The 23,982-nt window shown below is 45.4% G+C and overlaps 1 protein-coding gene across 1 annotated transcript; it reads left to right on the forward strand.

Annotated features, from left to right (window-relative positions):
- The first annotated feature begins 6,638 nt into the window (after window positions 1–6,638).
- Window positions 6,639–22,228, forward strand: MARVELD3 (MARVEL domain containing 3). The gene is given in 6 exon segments (XM_030299569.1): window positions 6,639–6,718; window positions 6,721–6,883; window positions 6,885–6,972; window positions 6,975–7,057; window positions 9,968–10,095; window positions 20,848–22,228. Coding segments are annotated over 6 exon segments (1,149 nt in total). The 5' UTR covers window positions 6,639–6,669; the 3' UTR covers window positions 21,486–22,228.
- Window positions 22,229–23,982: the final 1,754 nt, after the last annotated feature.

Consider the following 23,982-nt stretch of genomic DNA (forward strand, 5'->3'; position numbering starts at 1 on the left):
TTTACACATATTTACTTGATTTAATCCTAGGAGATGGGTACAATTATCCCTATTCTGCAAACACGAACATCTGGGCAAAGAGAAGTTGAGAAACTTCCTAAGGTCATTTATGTAGTATGCAAAGTTCAGGAAAGATTGAACTAAACTGAACTGTGTGCTTTTTCTATCACACCTCTGATGAGAGAAATAGTCACCCAGGCCAGTTGGGCAAGGAAATGCTCAGGCTGAGGAAAGGGGAGTATGGCGAGGACACCCCAGCCTGAGCCTGCGCTGCCCCCTGCTGGCCAGCTCTGCCCTTGCTGCAGGCTAAACAAGGTCAGAAGTCCTCTCTGTCACCAGAGCTAGAGCCTGGAGTCTGGGGACCAGCACAGGATATTCCAAAAGAGAGAGGGAGCCAGGAGATACAGGGAATATGCAGGAATTTCCTCTTGATCCACACACCTGAAGGACTGTTTCCCTGATAGGGATGGCTGAATGAAACCACTCAGAGTTAAGAACACAAGTGGGAAAGTCAACCCTCCACCCCCAAGTGCCATAGAACATATCCCAAACCAACAGAAATGTTTATTTTTTAACAAAAAATTTAGGTGAGGATTTGGATTATTCTCACATTAGGCTCTCCCTTCGGGTGGAAAATTGAATGCTAATTTATATTAACAGATTGGTTCTCAAATGGGGTGCTTTGTGGAACTATTAAAAACTGCAGATGCCCAGGCTTCATTCCAAGCATGCTAAGTCATAACTAGCAGTGTAGGGGCACCTGGGGGGCTCCGTCAGCTAAGCGTCTGACTCCTGATTTTGGCTCAGGTCAGATCTCACTGTTTGTGAATTTGAGCCCCAAGTTGGGCTCTGTGCTGACAGCGCGGAGCCTGCTTGGGATTCTCTCTCTCCCTCTCTCTCTCTTTGTCCCTCCCTTGCTCTCTCTCCCTCTCCCAATAAATAAATAAACATGAAAAAAAAAAAAAGAACCAGCAGTGTGTACTATTTTTCCTCAGAGCTAGCCTCCTGCTACATTTTCCCAAACTCGAAATCTCTAAGACCATTTAGCATCCCACTTTTCCAGTTTAAGTAAAGGCAATGCCTTTCTATTTGTGCTTCAGCAGAAAACGGTGTTATTTTACAACTCTAAAATGTAGATAATCAATAGCAATGAAAAAAAGTAAAGTTTTACCTTTGGACATACAAATTCTATCTTGTCTGGTAGAGGTTCAACTGATTTTCCTTTTGCTCTTTGCAAACAATTGGTTTTGCCTCCTTTGTACACCTGTTTCATGATTCCTGATCTATACTGGGTGTGTTCTTCAGATTTTCTTTTGAATCTGTGGTAACATCTGCCTGATTTCCCCCATGACTACTGAGTTAAATAAAAGGTTTAGCATGTGTCCGTTTTATATCTGAATGAGAGTTGTGATCGTACCTTTTCAGGAAATTTCTCTTTAACACACCACTGGCGAGTACTTTCCTTTTCTATAGTCTCTGGCCATCTGCTACTGGAGCTCTTTGCTTTGGTTGAACATTCAACCTTCACAAGAGGGCTCCTGTCCTTGTAATCTTCTACTATATGCATAATGTCTGTCCACGAGTTCCTGGAAGAAGGTAAAAGAATCAAAAGATTTTATATTTATATTTTATTCACCAATATCTTGCAGGTGACAGTGGTTGTCAGCTGGGACTAACAGCCATAACACCCAAACGTGGCTTTTTCATGTAGCCTGAGATTCCTCACATTACTTGACTGGGTTCCAAGATAGAGCATTCTCAGAGACAGCCAGAAGGAAGCTGCACTGCCTTTTATGACAGGACTTAGAAGCCATTTCTATTCAGGGCCAGCTTCACAGAATGTGACCTGTGCAGTCACCCAGGGCTCCGTACTTAGAAGAGACCCACACTTGGTTTACCACTCTGTTGTCACCATCTTAAAATCCCCAATAATATTTAAACAAATATTTAAAAGCCCCACATTTTTATTTTGCACTGGGCCCCACAAATTATGTAGCCAGCCCTGAATCTCTTTGTCCAGCAACCATAATGTCCTGCCCAGGCTCACAGGGTGGGGATTGAGACTCCCCATCTTGAGGGGGCAGTGCCAAAGTTTTGGAGAGTATGTGGGGCTGGAAATACTGGTGTGGTCTTTTTTAGAAAGGCAATCTGCCACAGACGGTTTGTGGAGAAGTTAAGGCACATAACCCGGAGATCGGAAAAGACCTTCCTCCACGGCCTCCCACAAAGACATATCCGTGTCCTCCTTGTTCCACAAAGCATCCTAACGAGAATAAAAAGGCAAATGCATCTACCCACCTGTCTACTCAGCAAATCCTGACTGAGCACATAATGGGAAGCATTGCAGATGACTCTTAGAGACCCTGCCCTTAGCGGACTTGGTGCTCGGAGTGATGGTGTCTGTGAAGGGAGAAGAGAAAGCAAAGGGTGAAGCACTATTTAAAAAGAGAAAACAGGGGCGCCTGGGTGGCTTGGTCGGTTAAGTGTCCGACTTCGGCTCAGGTCATGATCTCACAGTTGTGAGTTCGAGCCCTGCGTCGGGCTCTGTGCTGACAGCTCAGAGCCTGGAGCCTGTTTCGGATTCTGTGTCTCCCTCTCTCTCTGCCCCTCCCCTGTTCATACTCTGTCTCTCTCTGTCTCAAAAATAAATAACGTTAAAAAAATTTTTTAAAAATCAAAATAAAAAAATAAAAAGAGGAAAACAGCTTGGGGCCCCTAGGTGGCTCTGTAGGTTAAGCATCTGACTTCAGTTCAGGTCATGATCTCAAGGTTTGTAAGTTTGAGACCCGTATCAGGCCTCTCTGATGTCAGCACAGAGCTTGCCTCAGATCTTCTGTCTCCTTCTCCTCTTGCCCTCCCCAGCTCATTCTCCGCCCAACCCCCCCAAATAAATAAAAACATTTTATGAAATATGGCCCTTTGTAGCAACGTGGATGGAACTGGAGAGTGTAATGCTAAGTGAAATAAGCCATACAGAGAAGACAGATACCATATGGTTTCACTCTTATGTGGATCCTGAGAAACTTAACAGGAACCCATGGGGGAGGGGAAGGAAAAAAAAAAAAAAAGAGGTTAGAGTGGGAGAGAGCCAAAGCATAAGAGACTGTTAAAAACTGAGAACAAACTGAGGGTTGATGGGGGATGGGAGGGAGGGGAGGGTGGGTGATGGGTATTGAGGAGGGCACCTTTTGGGATGAGCACTGGGTGTTGTATGGAAACCCAATTTGTCAATAAATTTCATAAAAAAAAAAATTAAAAAAAATAAAAAAATAAAAAAATAAAACATTTTAGAAAGGGAGAGAGAAAACAAGCCCCAAATGGTTTGCCCCACATAGCAGCAAACCAGTAAGTAGCCGATCAAAGTAAAGATACATGGGAATGCAAGCTGGTGCAGCCACTCTGGAAAACAGTATGGAGGTTCCTCAGAAAGCTAAAAATAGAACTACCCTACGACCAAGCAATTGCACTACTAGGTATTTACCGAAGGGATAAGGTGTGCTGTTTCGAAGGGACACATGCACACCCAGGTTTATAGCAGCACTATCAACAATAGCCAAAGTATGGAAAGAGCCCAAATGTCCATCGATGGATGGATGGATAAAGAAGATGCGGTATATATGTACAATGGAGTATTACTCGGCAATCAAAAAGAATGAAATCTTGCCATCTGCAACTATGTGGGTGGAACTGGAGGGTATTATGCTAAGTGAAATTAGTCAGAGAAAGACAAAAATCATATGACTTCACTCATTTGAGGACTTTAAGAGACAAAACAGATGAACATAAGGGAAGGGAAACAAAAATAATATAAAAAAAGGAGAGGGACAAAACAGAAGAGACTCATGGAGAACAACTGAGGGTTGCTGGAGGGGTTGTGGGAGGGGGGGATGGGGCTGAATGGGTAACAGGCACTAAGGAATCCACTCCTGAAATCACTGTTGCACTGTATGCTAATTTGGATGTAAATTTTAAAAAATAAAAAATAAAATTAAAAAATTGTTTTTAGAAAATGTATCATATGGTCATTGTAGAGATTTGGGAAATTAAAAAAAAAGAATTAAGAAGAAAATTAAAACAGCCATAATTCCACATCTAGAATAAATGATTTTAATATGCCACAAAATATAATATAAACATGTTAGCAAAGTGAAGATTACAATGGATACATAACTGTTATTTATGCTTTTACTACTACTGTTTGAAAATTATTATACATGTGAGTAGGGTATAAAATAAAATGCTGGAAAACAATTGGGAGTTACAAAAAAAAAAGTAAAGATACGAAACAAACAAAAACAAGGGAAACAAAAGGTGAGCTGGTGAGGTGAGTTGTTATTCAAAAGAGGGTTGCAGAGCCCCAGAGGGAAGGTCTGAGAGGCAGCACTTTCCCACTTGAACCATCCTGTGTCTGCCCGTTCACCAGGCCTCCTGTATAGCCACAGTTGTGCCAGGCTCAGAACAGGGTATCGTTCAAATACATATCTGTGGAAGGCCCTAGGATTAGGTCCATAGGGCTCCTGTGGGCTGCTGTGTGGCAGGCAGGCCTGTGATCTCACCCTCCTGGGTTTCCTACTAACCTCACTCAGCACTTCTTAATCCTCTTAGTGTTGGCTCTAAATGTTAGATTTCCCAGGGACTCTGCCCAAGGCCTTCCTCTGCATTCTAACCCCTCTGTCCTCAGGTGAGTGCCTTTACTCCCACGGAGTGTCTCCACCCCACCCTCTCCCTGCTCCAGACTCATTCACCTATTCCTTCACCTGAACACCTACACTTAGATGAATCACAGTCACCTCAAATTTCGCATGTCCAAAATGGAACTTTCCACTTTTCCCCATATCTTGTTCCCTCCAGTCTTCCCATTTCAGTAAATTGCTGCGTCCACCGCCCAGTCACTTCTCACTTGCCTTCACTCCCTACATCCAATCCAGCCTGTAAGTTCTTCCTCCAAACCACAACCTGGATCTGAACATTTCTCACCAGCAACTGAGTCACTATCACCCATCAGATTGCTTTGGTAGCTTCTTTTCTTCTTCTTTCTTTAAAGTTTATTTTTTTTTTTAAATTTTTTTTCAACGTTTTTATTTATTTTTGGGACAGACAGAGACAGCGCATGAACGGGGGAGGGGCAGAGAAGAGGGAGACACAGAATCCGAAACAGGCTCCAGGCTCGAGCCATCAGCCCAGAGCCTGACGCGGGGCTCGAACTCACAGACCGTGAGATCGTGACCTGGCTGAAGTCGTACGCTTAACCGACTGCGCCACCCAGGCGCCCCTAAAGTTATTTTTTTATTGCGAGAGAGAGAGAGAGAGAGAGAGAGAGCAGGGGAGGGGCAGAGAGAGAGAGGGGAGAGAGAAAGAATCCCAAGCAGGGTCCGTGCTGTCAGTGTGGAGCACACATGGGGCTCCAACTCACAAACCTGAGAGACCATGACCTGAGCCAAACCCAAGAGTCGGATGCTTAAGTGACTGAGCCACCCAGGCGCCTCTGCTTTGCTGGCTTCCTAATTCATCTGATGCCTCTGCCCTTGGCCTCCTGTCATCCACCCTCCACACAAAAGCCAGAGTAGTATTGTAAACCATAAATCAGAACAAGTTGTTCTCTTGCTCAAAACGATTCAGTGTTTTCCCATTACTTTCAGAACGAAAATGCAGAGTCTTCACCATAAAGACCCTACATCACCTGCTCCACCTCTCAGCGTCATCCCATCCTCTCTCACTCCCCTCGCAGAAACCTTCTTCTCCAGCTCTCTGCATTACTCAGCTTCTCTTTCTGGAACGTTCTGTCAGCTATCCCCAAAGCTGCCTCCTCTCATCCAGGACTGAACTCAAAGGTCCCTTCTCAGACCTGCGAAAGAAACCTGCCCTCCTCCTTGTTAAATTTTAGACATTGTCTTCTTTCTTCCTCTAGGGCCCTTTCTTTCTTTTTCCACACACGCCAGAAGGGAAGCGCCTGCAATGAGAGTTTGCCACTGTATCTCCAGGGCGTGCTAGAGTAGGTGCTCACATATATTTGTCTAAGGATTCATTAACAGACGGCAATTTTATGTTTTTAAATATCCTCACTTGACAAAAGAAAAAGCTGGCCTAGTCCGTGTAGGTTAGTCATTTTAAAAAACGTTTCATAAGCCCAGTGCTATTGCAGTAGACGAACTGGCCCACAAGCACCCCCGAACAACACAGTTGTAAGGAACAGCAGAAGAGGGAGGAGACAGAGAGGGCCATTGGAAGGAAGCCGGCTGGGTGCCTGGTGTTGGAGGGCCAGAAAAATGGGTGAGCGAACGGATGGGCACGCTCCGGGAACGCACACCCACGGGGCTGAGAAGTCGAGAACTCACTTCCCTTTGCCACCCACCTTTCAGGGTCACTGAGAGGATTACGCCAAAGAAGACGAGGTGTGGTGGGCGGGAGGTCGTCAGCTCCGCTGCGCGCAGAGCAGCGAGCCACACCCCCAAGGCCTTAGCCCAGCACGCGCTTCCCGCTTCTCGAGCGCCCAGCCGCGCACCCTGCCGGCAGCGCGCTTAGGTGAGCGCTCCCCGAGCCCGCCGTGCCGCTAGTGCGCGTGCGCGCAGGTGAGCGTCCCGCCCCGCCCCCGGGCTTGGCCACCTGCCCGTGAAACTTGTGGATTTTTGACCTCGGGTCGCTCCGGGGTGGGGACGCGGAAACTGGGCCATGGAAGATACGTCGGGGGCTCGCGAGCCCCGCGCCCGACCGAGAGAGCGGGACCAGACCGGCACTCCCGCCCGGACCGAGACCTCCACCCCGAGCGACAGCGGGACAGGACACGGGAACCGGCGCAGGGAGAGAACGGGGGCGAGCACAGGGACGGGGACCGGGACAGGGGGAGGGACCGGGACCCCCGCCACGACAGACACAGGGTCGAAGACCTTTCGCGCGGGTGAACAAAGAGTTTGGGAAAAGTCCCGCCAGAGCCGGACACGGGACGGACCCCGCAAGCCGACCTGGGACTCAGCCTCGCCCCCCCTGGCCCCGCGCCTTGGGAAACCACGGAGCCGTCGCTCCCGAGGAAGGAGCGCTTCGGGCACCGTGACCCGGCAAGGTTGAGGTGGGGTTTAAGGGGCGCCCTGAGACTGGGCACCCAGGAAGCCTGGGTCTGCGGCCTGTCTGCGCTGCTCCCCACACCCCCGGCTTCGTGGCCTAAGAGGCCGGCTTAAAGAAAGACAGTGCCATTCCTCCCTTTTGCGCTCTTAGAGGTGACCTGGGAGGGAAAGAAAACCTTATACGGTGCCACCCACTTCTTGATCTGAACTGATTAACAAAGTAGAAACCACTCCTGTTAGCGAGTGGCAGGGCCGGGGGACCAGGTAAGGAGGAGGATAGGACTTCAGGACAGGAAAGGGAAGGGGTGGGAAGGAGACTAAGTAGGTGGTGTTAACTTGAGGCTCCTCCCACACGACTGCCCCTTGGGGCTTCAGACCCTGAGACCTTTGTCCTGTGTTCCCAAACCAGCCCACCTCCAAGTCCCAGTGCCAAGGGCTAATTAAAAGCCGCCCAGTGAGGGTTAATAGTTGAATCTGCAACTTCTTCTAGGGGTATATGCGTTTCAAAACAGACAGCTGGGAGAGGCTACCGGTTTAGCCAAAGAACTAAATCCACCTAAAACTCCCACGGAAGGGCAGAGATTTCCCTACCTTTGTCATGAAGGTCTTTCCGGGCAGCCTCTTCAAATCCCATGATTGTTTCAGATCCCACCCCACTGAATGAACACAGTATGCCATCTTGCCTGGTAGAACACAGAGAATTCCATTATGGGCCTTGTGAGGTGAAAGCCTCTTGCTGTTCTGCAGGACTTAGTACGCTGAGAGAGGGTAAGGATGGAAGGGAGGAGAGGAGGCAGTCCTAGACCCCACACCTCCTTCTGGGGCGTTGGTCTTTTTTCCCTCAAACATTCCATCCAACTCACAAATAGTACTGAATGCCCAGATTAGATTATGTGCCAGGCCACAAGGAGAAAAGTACTAGAGTGATGGCTGCTTCTGGTTTGACACCTGCCTTCTTCTCTAAGGAGGAGTCAGGTTCCTCTCTGCTATAGGATTTGGAGGCTTAAGCTTGGCCTCCCTCCCTGTTGTGTCCACACAGCGGGGAAAGCTGTTATCTTGAGCTTATGTTACATTATCTAAAACCAACTAGCCAAACTATGAAAAAGGGTGTGCCCAGATATAGTCACAGGCACTAGTTATGTTCATCCCTGACCAAAGCCAAATTGCTTTGGTAGCTCTTCAGAGCTACATTTTGGATTTCCTTCTAAGTCAGTGTCCCAGTCCTCCACCCCAGCCCCAAACAAGTGAAGGGAATACTTTTGTGTTTTTGGCTCACAGACAGTTGGTGGTTTGAAACCAAAGGACAATCTATTTCCCATTTCCTCTACACAATAAGCTTTTATTTAATCAGCAGGATGTAGGAGCCAGAGCTCCATTACTTAATGGGTGAGATATCCTAGCAGTGTCCACTGTCTGGTAGGAGAACAGACAAGGTAAAACGGGCTGGTTGCAGCACATGTGTGAAATTTGCCACTTCAGGGGAAGCCAATTTGAAGAGAACAGATCCCTGCCTAAGATCTGGAAGAATTTCTTGGAGCACAATGCCCACAAAGCTGAGTTCTGGAAAAGGGGCAAGAATGGGAAGACTGGGAGAGGAAGATGAAAAGGGGTTCCAAGCAGAGAAATAGCTTCCATAGTGACCTAGAGCATGGGAATGCTGTCATCTTTTTGGGGGGTGGGAAGTGGAGAAAGGAAGTTATTATGGCTGGGTCTGTGAGTATGAGGTTGTGAGTGAAGAGAGAGAAGAGCAAGGGCTCTCCTGTGTTGTGCTAAAAGTTTGGACTTTATCCAAGGCCATAAGAGTTTAAGGATTTCAAACCCAAGAGATCCATGATGAGAACATTAGAAGGATCCCTGGAGCCGAGTAGGTTGAATGCAGACCCCACCATTGCTTCTCGGACAAAGCTCAGGATATGCTGGCTAAAGGGGGAAAGAAAAAAGTGCCAGAACTAGCAGAGGAAGAGGAGGAGAGAGAGGACTTCCAAAGTTGTCTGTACTACCCATAGGCCTAGAGAGTTATTGCAGACTAAGATCTTTCTAAAGTAACAAGAGAATGAAGAGAATGCCAGCCTGGGCATCAGAGTCTTGTGAATGCAAACTAATTTGTTTTTGTTTTTTTAATGTTTATTATTTTGAGAGAGAGAGAGAAAGAGAGACAGAGTGTGAGGGACAGAGAGAGGGAGATACAGAATCCAAAGCAGGCTCCAGGCTCCGAGCTGTCAGCACGATCCCGATGCAGGGCTAGAACTCACAAGCCATCAGATCATAACCTGAGCTGAAGTCAGATACTTTAAAAAAAATTTTTTTTAATTAACATTTATTTGCATTTTGAGAGTCAGAGACAGAAAGAGCACTAGCAGGGAGGTGCCAGAGAGAGGGAGGCGAACTGGAAGCAGGCTCTAGGCTCTGAGCTGTCAGCACAGACCCGATGTGGAGCTCGAACCCACAAACCGTGAGATCATGACCCGAGGTGAAGTCAGTCGCCTAACCGACTGAGCCACCCAGGCGCCCCTGAAGTCAGATGCTTAACCAACTGAGCCACCCAGGCTCCTTGAATGCAAACTAGTTTAAAGAAAGCCGGGTCTGTGATGACTTGAAAACCTAGGCTCACAAAGGTGGCTCCTGGCTACCTAGTTAGCCGCAGCGTGGACAGAACTAGCATCAAATCAGTGTTCAGAATTGTAGAGATATGTGATGTGGTAGCTTAACAATGTTGGGCCAAGTATTTGGATACCCTGTGGGGCCACTAAACCAGGGAAATCTCTGGAATATGAAGTAGTACAGCAATTTTGTTTCTGTTTCTGCCCATCTCTTTAATGTCTGGGCCCAGCTCGAGATGTTCAGTGTTCTAATACTGAACAAGCTCTTGAATTTGAAGCCCCTAATGACCATGTATATTTTGGTTATAGTGAACTTACTTCAGGGAGATACCTGCCCTCGAACACCAGGTCTGGACAAGAGGGAGTGGAATATTACCAGTCAGAGGCTGAAGGACTCCTGGAATGCCATAAATGCAAATACTTGTGCACTGGGAGAGGTGAGCCATTTTGACCATTTACTGTTTGCTGATGGTTCTCGAAGGGATCTGAGCTGGCGAAGCAAAATTCAAGTATTTCCCTTTTGGGTCCCTAGCATTTTCATTTCCATAATTGCAATGAGGTTCTCATTCCCCCCACTCCGCCTTCCCCCGGCCTCCCCAAAAGAGAGGAACGTCTGAAATGTACAGCTAGATTTCCGGTGCTTCTCTTCAGATGTGCCCTGGGGTCTGGCGGGCAAGCAGCAATGCTGGCAGGTTTCAGGCCTCAGAGGTGGAAGAATGGCAGGCAGAACCAGCTATGAGCTGTCAGCTGTGGGAGGGCTGAGTAGAGCCACCTGGAGGGGGCAGCCTGGTAGCATTTCATGTTACAGTTAATATTTGTTGACTGAGATCCATAGTAAGAAATCTATTGTACATTAAGACCAAGTTCACACACAGATGTTGTGAAAACATACTTACCTTATTATATACCAAGTACATGGGGATTTTTCTATTGTTCTGGTTCTTTTTTTTTTTTTTTTTTAAGTTACTTATTTTTGAGGAGAGAGAGAAAGCATGAGTGAGGGTGGGGCAGAGAGAGAGAGAGAGGGGAGACATAGAGTCCGAAGCAGGCCTCCAGGACTCTGAGCTGTCAGCACCGAGCCCAATGCAGGGCTCAAACCTACAAACATTTAGCTCATGACCTGAGCTAAAGTAGGACGCTTAACCGACTTTTCTAGCCACCCAGATGCCCCTGTTGTACGTTTCATTGAGAACAAACAAAACGAAAAAAAAACACAGTTACTAGAACACACAGTAGCAAAAACACTTAATGATATCAATGCATCAGCTCCAAATGTGTTCCCAGAGTTCCCATCCAAAACCTCAGTGGTTTGGCCTTGCCAGCAATGAAGAAAATCTGGTTTGCCAGGGTGAGCCCAAATCACATGATTTGGTGAGAAGTTTTTCTAAGCTGCATATGACTAAGGGGGAAAACTTCTCAGCCTAAGGTGAGAAATCAATGAACTTGTCCCTGAAAATGTATTGTAGGATCATTCCAATGACGCACATGATTATGAGATTCTATGGAACTTCGTGAAAAAGCTCTAGGCAATCCAGATACAAGAATCTGCACTCTAGTTCACATATACGGGCACAACCTCACTGCTTCTAATTCACTTAGTAACTCCGGAGGCTCAGAGAGGTATCTAAGCTCAGGTGTTAAGTGGAAGAGCTGGAATGCAACTTAGAGTAACTCCAAGACCTAAAGTGGTTTACTCACTTGACCTTTCTTTTTTTCTTGCTGATAAAAATAAGAGGAATAAGCAGAGGCTGGTTAACAGGTTTCTCAGTAGAAGTATGTTTTCCTTTGTGATTATTTTACCAAGAGGAGAGGGCAGGACTTGAAGCTCCTGACCCAAATGCACCTTGATTTAGCTTTGTCTGCTCCTGGCTATTTGGCTTTGGGCCTAGAGGTCATTTCTGAGTCAAGATAGTGAAAGGATGGTTTCACTAGTCCCAAGCTAACCATTGAAGGCTTATTAAGGGGGATTCTGGATGTGCAGAAACCCACATCAGTACACAATACTGGTGTTGTGTTGAAACAGCCATTAAACGTAGGAACTTGTCTCCAGCAGGAAATGGCATGCCTGGATAAAGGCCACCTGAAGATTTTCAACCCTGTCTTAGAGTAGATCTTTTGTGACTTCCTCTTTGGTGAAATCATGTCCTCTTCCCAGCAAACTGGTGGAGAGGGGAGGAAGCTGTGTCCCTCTCTGACTTCCTAGGGAGACCGAGGAGTTGGGGCTGTGAGCCATGCTTTGGAAGAGTTCAGTGGAACAGTCAGGACACTGACACAAAGAGTGGGGGTTCCCACATTCACTTATGAGCAAGTCCCCTCAGATACTAAAAATCTTCAGGGGCTGAGACTAAAGATGAGACAAAAAGCAGGTACAAATGTCCCCGTTTGTATCTCAGGTCACCAGTGCATGTGCATGTACAGGTTGTACTCATTTATTGTCTGGAGGGACGGGTGAGGAGTTGCAAGTTCCCTGGGTGCATTTCCTGCTCTCCTTCTTGGCTCCTGATTTGTTTGGAGCAGTTTCATTTTGCCTTTGCTCTTTCTCTCTCCCCTTCGACCAGTAGTGCTCAAATCATGACATTTTGCATTCAGGTTAATTGCGCATCTCTCTCAGCCCTGCTATTCTTTCTGGTTCTATAAAATTTGAAAATAAGAATAAGGAAGGGTGCCTGGGTGGCTCAGTGGTTTGAGTGTCTGACTCTTGATTTGGGTTCAGGTCATGATTTTTGGGTCATGGGATCAAGTCCCTTCTCAGGCCCTGCACTAAGCATGGAGCCTGCTTAAGATTCTGTCGCTCTGGGGCACCTGGGTGGCTCATTGGTTAAACATCTGACTTCCTTTCTGCTCAGATCATGATCTCAGGGGTCATGTGTTCAGGGCCCCACATCAGGCTTTGTGCTGATAGTTCAGAGCCTGCTTGGGATTCTCATCTTCCCTCTCTCTCTGCCCTCCCCTGCTCATGCCTCTCTCTCTCTCTCTTTCAAAATAAATAATTTTTTAAAATATTTCATCATTTTTTGAGAGTCAGAAAGAGAGCTTCTCTTTCAGACAGAGAGAGGGAGACACAGAATCTGAAGCAGGCTCCAGGCTCTGAGCTGTCAGCACAGAGCCCGACGTAGGGCTTGAGCCCATGGACCACAATATCATGACCTGAGCCAAAGTCGGACACCTAACCAACTGAGCTACCCACGTGCCCCAAAAAAATTAAAAAAAAAAAAAAAATCTCTCCCTCTGCCCCTCTTCCCAGCCTGTGCTTGTTCTCTTTCTCTTTCTCAAAATAAAAATAAAATAAAAATAAAACCTATAAAATAGGAATAAGGGGCTTGTAGGGTCTCTGCTCTCCCCACACTGTATTAAGAAATATACATATTTGTTCCCATACAGCAAAGACATTGGGAAAACCCTAAATGTTCTTTACATTGGAATTAAACTTGTGGTATTCTATACATACTTTAAAAATATGAAGTATATTGATTTATATTTGCTGAGATGGAAAAAAATGTTCACACTATATTCTTAACTGAAAAAAATAGGTTGAATAATAGTAGAGTAGGTCCCCATTTTTCACCTAAAAGCAAATAAACAATAGAAAAATTATGCGTATATGACAGAAAAGTCCAGAAGAAAAAGTAATGGTCACAGTGGTTATTTTTTTAATTGGTTGGGATTTAGATACCTTTACATTATATGTTTCTGTCTATATTTTTTTTAACAGTAAGTATGTATTACTTTTATAATTAAAGAAATAATGCTATCTGCATGGGGGGGGTGGAATTGAAGAGTGTTAAGATAATACTTGAGAGTGAATCATTCCAGTTACAGAACATGTAGATGTAACACAGCTTCATACAGCACACAGGCATGGACCTAGGCACAAAATCTGGTTCCCTAAACCCCTGGGAGCTGCTGGGAGTCTACCCCGAGTCAGCTGACCTCTTGCAACCATTCAGGATATATAATTTCAGCTCAGAAGTGCCCAGCTTTATAGAATCCTGAGAAAAGAAGCCATACACACACAACGATATGATTCCATTTATATGAAATTCTAAAGGGATGCCTGAGTGACTCAATTGGTTGAGCGTCCAACTCTTGATTTTGGCTCAGGTCATGATCTCATGGTTTGTGGGACTGAGCCCCACGTTGCGCTCTGCACTGCCAGCAAACAGCCTGCTTGGGATTCTCTATCTCCCTCTCTCTGTCCCTTCCCACTCGTTCCCTCTCTTTATCTCAATAAATAAACTTAAAAAAAAATTCTAGAAAAGCTCAACCTACTCATTCCTAATGGCAGAGAGCAGATCACTGGTTGTCTGAGGAGGAGGGTGAAGGACTGACCACAAACAGTCTCTCGGGAACTTTCTGGGAAGATGAAAACATTCTGATCTTGACTCAGATTGCATGGCATGTGTGTTTGTCAAAACTCAACAAGCTGTACATGCAATGTGGGTCATTTTCTTCCGTGTCAGTCTATATCTCAATGAGTGGGTCTTAAGGAAAGCAGCCAACTTTGGCGGAAAAGCTGGAGCTCTTTCCTTGTTCAAGACAAAGAAACCAAGGGCCCTGAAGAGAATCTAGCCCTGAGAAAAAACCACACCCCAATTTGCTTTTTAGGGAAACTAAAGAAAACAAAGTTAAACTTTAGAACATACTTACTGAGTTGAAATCTAAGAACAATGAAACCCATTACATTTCTTTAATTCAGGAAGCCTTGTGGGTTTAATTGACTTAATCTTTCCTGTTTCTAATATATGTGAACCACAGTTGACATTTTGATGTATAACTTCTATACTATTTTCTGACTTCATTGTATTTTTTTAAGCTCTGCGTTATTTCCTTCAAACTTGGAGAGGTTTTCTCTTTCAAACTGAAGAAAGCCACAAAACGTATCTAAAGAGAAGATAACTATTTTTTAGTCTTCTTGGCATGGATGGGCTGGGGCTGAGAATGTTCTTGCCTTCTATCAAGGATGCCTTTCTTTCTGGTTGGTAACTGGTCTGATTTCTCCCACCCTCTTCCTGCACCCCACGAGGGGCAAGCTGTTTTGAGAGTTACTCTTTCTAGCCTAGAGTACTTCCAGCATCATTTCCAGAGCCCACAGTTGCACGCTAGCATCTAATGCTCATCAGGTGGCTTTGGCTGATCGGGGCCTCCCCATGGTGGTGGTAGGGGGTGCGTGTGCGCGGAATAAAGAGACTGCTGTGGTGCTGGCTACTGCAGGGAAGATGAGCAGCAAGGTGGAAGTCTCCAAGTCTGAAACAGCACCTGTGAAAATGGTAACACGCCCTTCTTTTGCAGCCTGCTGTCAGATGCTGGAGGTTCTCCTGAACTTGTTGATCCTGGCCTGCAGTTCTGTGTCTTACAGTTCCACAGGGGGCTACACAGGCATCACCAGCCTGGGGGGCATTTATTACTACCAGTTTGGAGGGGCTTACAGTGGTTTCGATGGTGCTGATGGGGAGAAAGCGCAGCAGCTGGATGTCCAGTTCTACCAGCTGAAGCTGCCCACCGTCACTGTGGCCATGGCCTGTGGTGGAGCCCTCATGGCCTTCTGCTGTCTCCTGGTTGTTCTGGGTGTCCTACGGGTCCCATGGCACTGCCCCCTGTGGCTGGTGATCGAAGGCTTGCTGGACGTACTCATTGCTGGGGCCTACATCCCAGCTCTGTACTTCTATTTCCACCACCTCTCCGCTGCCTACGCCTCTCCAGTGTGCAAAGAGAGGGAGGTGCTGTACCAAAGCAAAGGCTACAGCGGCTTCGGCTGCAGTTTCCATGGGGGAGACATAGGAGTTGGAATCTTTGCTACGCTAGCCATTGGGGTCTTTGCTCTAGGGGCTGTGCTGGCCATCAGGGGTTACCGAAAGGTCAGGAAGCTGAAAGAGAAGCCTGCAGAGATGTTGGAGTTTTAGGCTTTGTAAAAAACCGTCCTGCCCAATATAAGTGATGGTAGTTACTCTGAACGACTGGAATACTGGAATACTTCACTGTGGGACTTGCCAGCCCTTGAAGACTGATGGGCCGACTTTGGTATCCTGCATGAAGCTCTGGGTTACACAGAGCAGTGTTCTCTGATGTACCACACTCGGGTTCTAGAGTCCTTTCTTGGTGAGCGATGACCCACAATTATTGAAACAGAACAAAACTGGAGGTCGGGACCCACAAGGAAGAGGCATGTGCTGTAGGACAAGGCACTTTTGATTAACTAGAGAGAGGCGACCAAGTGAATCTGAAGAACCTTATCTTTAAAGTCCCTGAAAAGCCATCTACCAGGAGACAAGCATTTCAGCCTGAACTTTTCTAAACACAACTGTTTTAAGCAGATGAGCCCCGAAGTTCTTCCACACTGACATCTCCGATCCTACACGTCCTTAATGCTCTGGGTGCAGGGTGTAGTGATGGATGCTGTGGAGACACCGCCTGTAAAATTTAAGTTGGAGGTAGTCGTGGGCTGAACAAAGAGGAATACGATTAATTCAATGAGATGCAAAGAAGCTACTCCAACAAGCTGCTTAGAGTGGCCTTGAAAGCTCAATAAGTGTTTTGTACCTCTTGTAAATGTGCCATTGTATGAAGAATTCAACCCAACATCTGGGAGGCAGGAGCCATCCAGAAGAAAAGAATGTAAAATCTTTCCCAACAGTAGAATGCCACTTTTGGCCAGACAATTTAATGGGTCCTATTACATGTTAAATTATGGCTTCTGGAACATTACAATATATTCTTGGTACAAATGAATATGTTGCATTACATGAGCCAAATAAAAATCCAAAGAAAAATTTTAACTTGGAGGTGATGTCTGCTTGAGATTCTCTCTCTCCCTCTCCCTCTGCCCTTCCCTGGCCCATGTGCACACGCTCTCTGTCTCAAAAACAAACAAACAAACAAATTAAAAAGTGACTTCCATTTGGGTTTAGAAAGTGAAATATATGCTTGTATATGATTAGAAAGTTTCTTGAAGAGGGGCACCTGGGTGGCTCACCAGGTTAAGTATCCAACTTTGGCTCAGGTCATGATCTCATGATTTGTGGGTTCAAGCCCAGCGCTGGGCTCTGTGCCGACAGTAGTGAAGCCTGCTTCGGATTCTCTGTCTCCTTCTCTCTGTCTGCCTCTTCCCCACTCGTGTGTGCTCTCTCTGAAAAATAAAATAAACATTTTTAAAAAAAGAAAATTTCTTCAAGAAAGTACATAAGAAAGCTTTAGGAATATTTGCTTCTGGAGAGAAAGAGATTTTATTTTTCATTTTATGCCTGGCTTGACTGCACATGTTTCTGTTTTATTTAAGATAAATAAAAAAATTTGATTTGCTCTCCAGTTTTTTCACATTTACTATATATATATATATATATATATATATTTAATTTTTGTTTATTATTTTTAATTTACATCTAGGCATATAGTGCAACAATGATTTCAGGAGTAGATCCCTTAATGCCCCTTACCCTTTAGCCCATCCCCCCTCCACAACCCCCCCCAGTAACCCTCTCTTTGTTCTCCATATTTAAGAGTCTCTTATGTTTTGTCCCTCTCCCTGTTTTTGTATTATTTTTGCTTCCCTTCCCTTATGTTCACCTGTTCTGCATCTTAAAGTCCTCATATGAGTGAAATCCTTTATTTGTATTTCTCTAATTTCACTTAGCATAATACCCTCTAGTTCCATCCATGTAGTTGCAAATGGCAAGATTTCCTTCTTTTTGATTGCTGAGTAATACTCCATTGTGTACATATACCACATCTTCGTTATCCATCCATCCATCGATGGACATTTGGGCTCTTTCCATACTTTGGCTATTGTAGATAGTGCTGCTATAAACGTTGGGGTGCATGTATCCCTTCGAAACAGCACTCCTGTATCCCGTGGATAAATGCCTAGTAGTGCAATTGCTGGGTCATAGGGTAGTTCTATTTTTAGTTTGCTGAGGAACCTCCATACTGTTTTCCAGAGTGGCTGCACCAGCTTGCATTGCCACCAACAATGCAAAAGAGATCCTCTTTCTCTGCATCCTCACCAACATCTGTTTGCCTGAGTTGTAAATATTAGCCATTCTGACAGGTGAGAGGTAGTATCTCATTGTGGTTTTGATTTGTATTTCCCTGATGATGAGTGATGCTGAGCATTTTTTCATGTGTCAGTTGGCCAGAAATAGATGTATAATTAAGCAGAATATTACATGTTCAGCCACAAAACCAGCCTCACCCAGAAAGACCCCATTTATAACAAAAATCTCATGTCTGTTTCAGTCTCCACTTCCTTCTACAGAGCCTTCTGCTCTTTCTGGAGACTTGACCCATCCCACCATAGAGATAAACTCCTAGCTCTGGCAGTCAGCATTTTTTTCCTCTTCTAATGGCTGTGAATCTTTCTGCACTAACAGCAAGGTTGGAAATAGGTGAGCCTGTTTGATATTAATAGCTAAGCCAGGCCAGGCCTGGCTGGTACTGTGATAATATCAGTGGCTATATTCCTTCAACAGATCGCACATCACTGGACCCAGCAACAGACCATTATTCCTCTCAACTGTTGTAGCCCAGGGGGGTAGTTGGCAAGATCTAGATTTATTTCATGTCATCCTAGCAGATACCTGCTGTGTGGATCATGACTCTACTGTTTGGGCAGAATCTGTCCCAGAAGGGACAGCTTTCCCCATCTGGTAGAAGGATGGTGTTCCTGCTTCCCTTCAGGGGGAGAGATGTTAACACACGTACACAAGGAAAGCCAAGGCAGAGAGAGGTGTTCTGTGTAGAGGATAACTACTCCCCTTGAATTAGAATGATATTTGGGCCAATTCACTTGCTCTGCTAGAGGGAGCAAGTGGCCGGTAGTTTATGGTGCTTGGGTGGAGAGTGGGCAGTTCTGATCTATGTTATCTTCAAATTTAAATAAGAGGAATGTAGCTCCTCAACCATTAAAGCCTTTGGCTGCTGTGTCCCATGGACCTCCTAGGAATTTGTGTGGGCCTTGCAGGAGTTAGGATCAGCAAAGCCAGTATGTTAGAGAAACTGGTATTTAGCTGCCCAGGTTTTTGTTTGTTTTGAGAGACAGAGCAAGCCAGGGAGGGGCAGAGAGAGAGAGGGAGAGAGAGAGAGGGAGACAGAGCAGGCATTGCACTGTCAGTGCAGAGCCCGATGCAGGGCTTGATCTCAAGAACCCTGAGATCATAACCTGAGCCAAAATCAAGAATCAGATAATGGGGTGCCTGAGTGGCTCAGTCGTTAAGAGTCTGACTCTTGGTTTCTGCTCAGACCATGATCTCACAGTTTGTGAGTTTGAGCCCCATGTCCGGCTCTGTGCTGACAGTGTGGAGCCTGCTTGGGATTCATTCTCTCTCTCTCTCTCTCTCTCTCTCTCTCTCTCTCAGAATAAATAAACTTTAAAGAGTCAGATGTTTAACTGACTGAGCCACCCAAGTATCTCTAGCTGCCCAGTTTTTATACACTGTGGTACTGTCTAATGTATTAGAGAGGTTTCCTGATTTCTGGGAAACCACACTTGTCCAATTTCTTAAATCTGTCACTAAGCCCCTTCCAATACCATCCACTTGTGTAACATTTTATGATTTTCCAAGTATTTTCATGTACTTGCTTTCATCAAGTCTCACCCCACCCTGTGGGATAAGACAGGCAGGCAGTTCTCTTCATTCGTCAGATGAAGTGTGTGAGGCTTCGAGTCAGTGACTGGGGTGAGATCACCAGCAGTTAAGTGTGGGGATGTGAACCTGGTGTTCCCACTGGAGGGGTCATGTGCTTTCCTCTTAGTTCTCATCTCTGAACCCTGGAGAATGACAGGAGACATTCTCCCACAAGTACACCTAAGCAGAGGCTACGGCCTCTGTCCATGATGAATGAAAGCTGACCTTGGACAAGAAGATATTCGGTCTCCATTCGCCTGTTGATTCCTCCTGCCTTGCGGCATTTGTGAATTCCTTAAACTCAAAAGAAACCCCCAAGTGAACAGCCCATGTGTCCATCAGTTGAATAGACTGGGCCATCCACACAGTGACTTTGGAAGCTACTTAACAAAGTATGTGGACACTGTCGGAGCTGATCTGAAAACATCTCCAGGAATAGTTAAATGAACAAAACAAGACTCAGAGCAATGTGTGCGGAATGCTTCCTGGTGAAAAAAGCAGGGCAGGGGTGATGAAATGCTGATTTGAGTGTGCTTTTATTTGCATAAAGAACACTGGAAAATTACATCAGGAAATAATGAAAGTGGTTGGGGGTAGAGAGCAGGGTGGACAGGGACATGAGTGATTTTTTTCCCTCAGTTTATACCTTTTCATGTCATTTTTAGTTTAAAAAAAAACTTGAAGATTTGAAATAATTATAGATTCGCAAAATGTTACAAAAGCAGTACAGAGAACTTGAATACCCTTAACCCAGTTTTCCACAATGGCCGCATCTTGCATAACCATAGTGTGATACTGTATCCGGGACATTGACAGTCTCCTGAGCGTATTTAGACTTCACCAGTTTTACAAGCACTCCCGTCTGTGTGGTTTTGTCATGTGTTACATTCATGTGGCCACCACTACCATCAACTACAGAACTGTTCCATCATCAGGCATCCCCAGGGCTTCCCCCCCTTATAGTCACAATGCAACCCCTCCCCACTCGTCCCCATCCCGACAACCATGGAACTGTGTGCTGTCTCCCTAATTTTGTCATTTTGAGACTGTTACATAAATGGAATCATACAGTGTGTGACCTTTGAGACTGGCTTTTTTCTCATCATAATTCCCTTGAGATCCACCCAAGTTGTTGCATGTGTCAACAGCTCCTTCTCTTTTAATTGCTGAGTGGTTTTCCACAGTATGGATGTACCTGATTAACCGCTCGCTACCGAGGGACATTTGGGTTTCTGACACTAGGCTATTACAAACAAAGCTACTGTGAGCTTTGTGTACACGGTTTTGTGTGGACTTTGAAGTTTTGTTTCTTGAGGATGGTGCTCCCAGAGCACAGTCGTAGGGTCACATGGTAAGTATGTTTAGTTTTTTAAGAAACTGACAAAATTTTTTTCCCAGAGTGGCATTTTGTTTTTCGAACATATGAGTATTAAAAAAACAAAAACCACGGGTGTTAATGTTAAATCCGACCGTGTCCTTCAAATCAGGGCCCAGTGGTACTTCTGATCTGACCTACAGTTTTCCTGGGTGTAAGTGACATCAGTGTTAAATCCCGAATCTCTCTCCTCCTAGGTGTGGTACAGATAGTGGAGGTGATACTGAATGGGATGGTTCTCATGTGTATCGTGGCCTCCTACTTTGTCCTTGCTGGATTCAGTGCCAGCTTCACCAGTGGCGGCGGCTTTGGGAACAACTATTACTCACCCTTTGAGGGCACCGAGCTGGAGCAGGTTCGGCAGCTGGACCAGCAGTACACAGTCCTCCGGGCACCCCTGATATATGGCGGTGTGGCTGTTTCTCTGGGGCTGGGTGTCCTTACTATGGGCGTTTTACTCCAAGGAGCCAAAAGTCTAACCAAACTGTCGGCGAAGTGGCTCCTGCTGGAGGCCGCCTTCAGCCTCCTGGCGGCAGTGAGCTACAGCGTAGGCATTGGCACTTACCTCCACGTAGCCTTGCGGATCAATGCCACAGACACTTGCGGAGCCAGAGCGCGGCTCTATGCCCGCAAGGGTCTCACCTGGATGAACTGCCAGCTGGCAGGCACTGATGGAGCAGCAGCCACCTTTGCTTGTCTTCTGGTGGTTACGTACGGTACCAGCGTAGTGCTGGCCCTGCGGAGCTACCGGGAACAGAAGCACTACAAAGACAGCCAAGCACAGAACAGAAATTACAATGACGCGCCTGAATACCTGTGGTCAGGAACGCTCTGAGACTTCTTCTGGAACCTAAATGGCAACCCACCTCCCATTACACAACTACGGTCTTCACATACTTGATTTTACACATGTTCCCTCTGGTACCAGTGCAAAGCTAGATGATCATTTCATTTTTTTAATCAGTAAGTCTTTGTTGGCTGAGAGCTTGAAAAAGATGTCTCCACCTTTGCAACAAAGAGCAACATTGCAAGTCTGGGGATGCCTTTACGGTGTGGCTCTCTTACCAGATGGTAAGGTAATCATGATAATAGCTACATAGCCAGAAAAATTCTGAGAGATGAGAATTACACATCCGGGGTAGCAGGTCCAGTGTTACAGTAGAAATATCTTCCTGTCATAACTACTTAAGGTCACCAAAAGACGTGCCATTGCCCCCCGTATTTGGTCCCAGGGGAATGATTTTAAAGCAGCTGGATGATCGAGTTCTAAATGAGTAATTACATTCTGACTCTCTTAGAAGGAAGCCACTCTGTTGGTACAGCAGTGTGCCCTGACTGCCTGGGTCCAACGGAGCGTTCCTTCCTTACAGATGAGAGCCAGGATTCCTGATGCATGAAGGGAGACGCTTTGAGAATGAATGTTCCTCCTCAGGATTCCTGCATTAGGGCTGAGAAAAAAGGGTTTTTCTGCCAGCGTCCAAGTTACTTTTTTGTTGCAAGCCATTCAATTGGATTTCACTTTCCTAAAATATCTTATGATTTTCTTAAATATGAGGCTTCCAGATAGAAACAAAATTCATAAACTTCTTAATGTGTTATTCAACTGATATCAAAAATAAAATGTAGTGAATTTTATCAGACTAGAAAGGCTTACTGGAGGCTTCTTCATTTCTCCATTCCCTGACAGTCCCCTCTAGAGGAGCCCTTCAAAGGTAGATTGTAATCACTCAGGACCCTGGATTGTTTTCAGAATGTAATAGATCATTAACACTGAATATTAAAAATAAAGTTTTTCACTTATTTTAATCTAAAGTTTTATAGCTGTTCTTATACTTTACTAGTCTCAGATTTTCAGTTGTTAAATGCACCTAGAAATACATGCATTCTTATGACAGTTTTTTTTCCTAATTGCCCTCTTGCTTTTCAATAGCTAATTGTTTTTTTCTGTAATATCAGTTTTACTTTCGTATTATAAATGAGGTTAAACTATTAATAAGTTCAAATTCTTAGTACATTTCTAAGAACAATCTATTTCCACAATGCAATTTTGACATAAATCTCAGATTCTCTAATTTACAGTTAGTAAGAAATCAGCAAACATAAGCCTCTTTCAACAGATGTGAAAATGGCAATGAAGAAAACGAAGTCAATGTCATTTTCCCCCTCTTTACCCCCCCAACTGCTCTTCTCCCTGGAACATATTACCTTTCCTCTCCTGTCCTTTCAACAGCTATTTCTTTTTTTTTTTTTTTTTAACGTTTATTTTATTTTTGGGACAGAGAGAGACAGAGCATGAATGGGGGAGGGGCAGAGAGAGAGGGAGACACAGAATCGGAAACAGGCTCCAGGCTCCGAGCTATCAGCCCAGAGCCTGACGCGGGGCTCGAACTCACGGACCGCGAGATCGTGACCTGGCTGAAGTCGGACGCTTAACCGACTGCGCCACCCAGGCGCCCCTCAACAGCTATTTCTGATAGAACCTATTGAAGGTGAAGGATCAAAACAAAACCTCATACAGAAATGAGAAAATATCTAATTATACTTCTACAAAAAGTAAAGCTTGGAGGAAAATAATCAACTGAAAATCTGCATTACTAGGTTAACATAAAAACATTGTGCCGCAGAAAGCTGCTTCTTCCACTGTCACCCTTGGCCTCGAGGCGGTGGCCAGAGTCCCACAGCTTTTAACTGAGTGGTACACAGGAAGTTTAACAGCAGCAAAAATCAAAGAACCCGTTCCTCACACACACCCCAGAAAAGCCTTCCTGCACTGCCCCTGGCCCCGCATTATCTGCCGAGACATGTTCCTCTTACAGCTTTCCCCATGAAATGGGGACTCTGACCCATCTAGACCCCAGCACTGTGCCCAGGGCAGCTGCAATACTGCTCCCGAGATTCCCCTCCTTCTGAGGGATCGGAGTCCATCTGTCACTGTAAATCACAACCTTCCACGTGTGGAGTTTCATAATGTCCAAAGGCTTTAGCAAACCTCATCTTATTTTCTACTACTTGTCTGATAGGCAAATCAGGACTTACTGTTCACTTGCTACAGGTGAGATGAAGGTTCGAGGTTCGAGGTTAAGTGGCTTACCTAACAGCTGACCTTTTGTTGAGTGCTCACAATATACCAGGCCCAGTACTGGGCTAAGGCAGCATTTGTTCACACGATCTCATTCAAGCTCACAACTAACTGATGGGAGAGATGGTATTATTTCCATTTAACAACTGAGGAAAATGGAGTCTTGGAAAGGCTATTTAACTTGCCTCAAGTCAAATTTTTTAAGTAGTAGACACAAAACTAACCCAATGTTCAGAACATATTATGAGAGACT

This window comes from Lynx canadensis, chromosome E2 (genome assembly GCF_007474595.2).
Source record: "Lynx canadensis isolate LIC74 chromosome E2, mLynCan4.pri.v2, whole genome shotgun sequence".
Lineage (NCBI taxonomy): Eukaryota > Metazoa > Chordata > Mammalia > Carnivora > Felidae > Lynx > Lynx canadensis.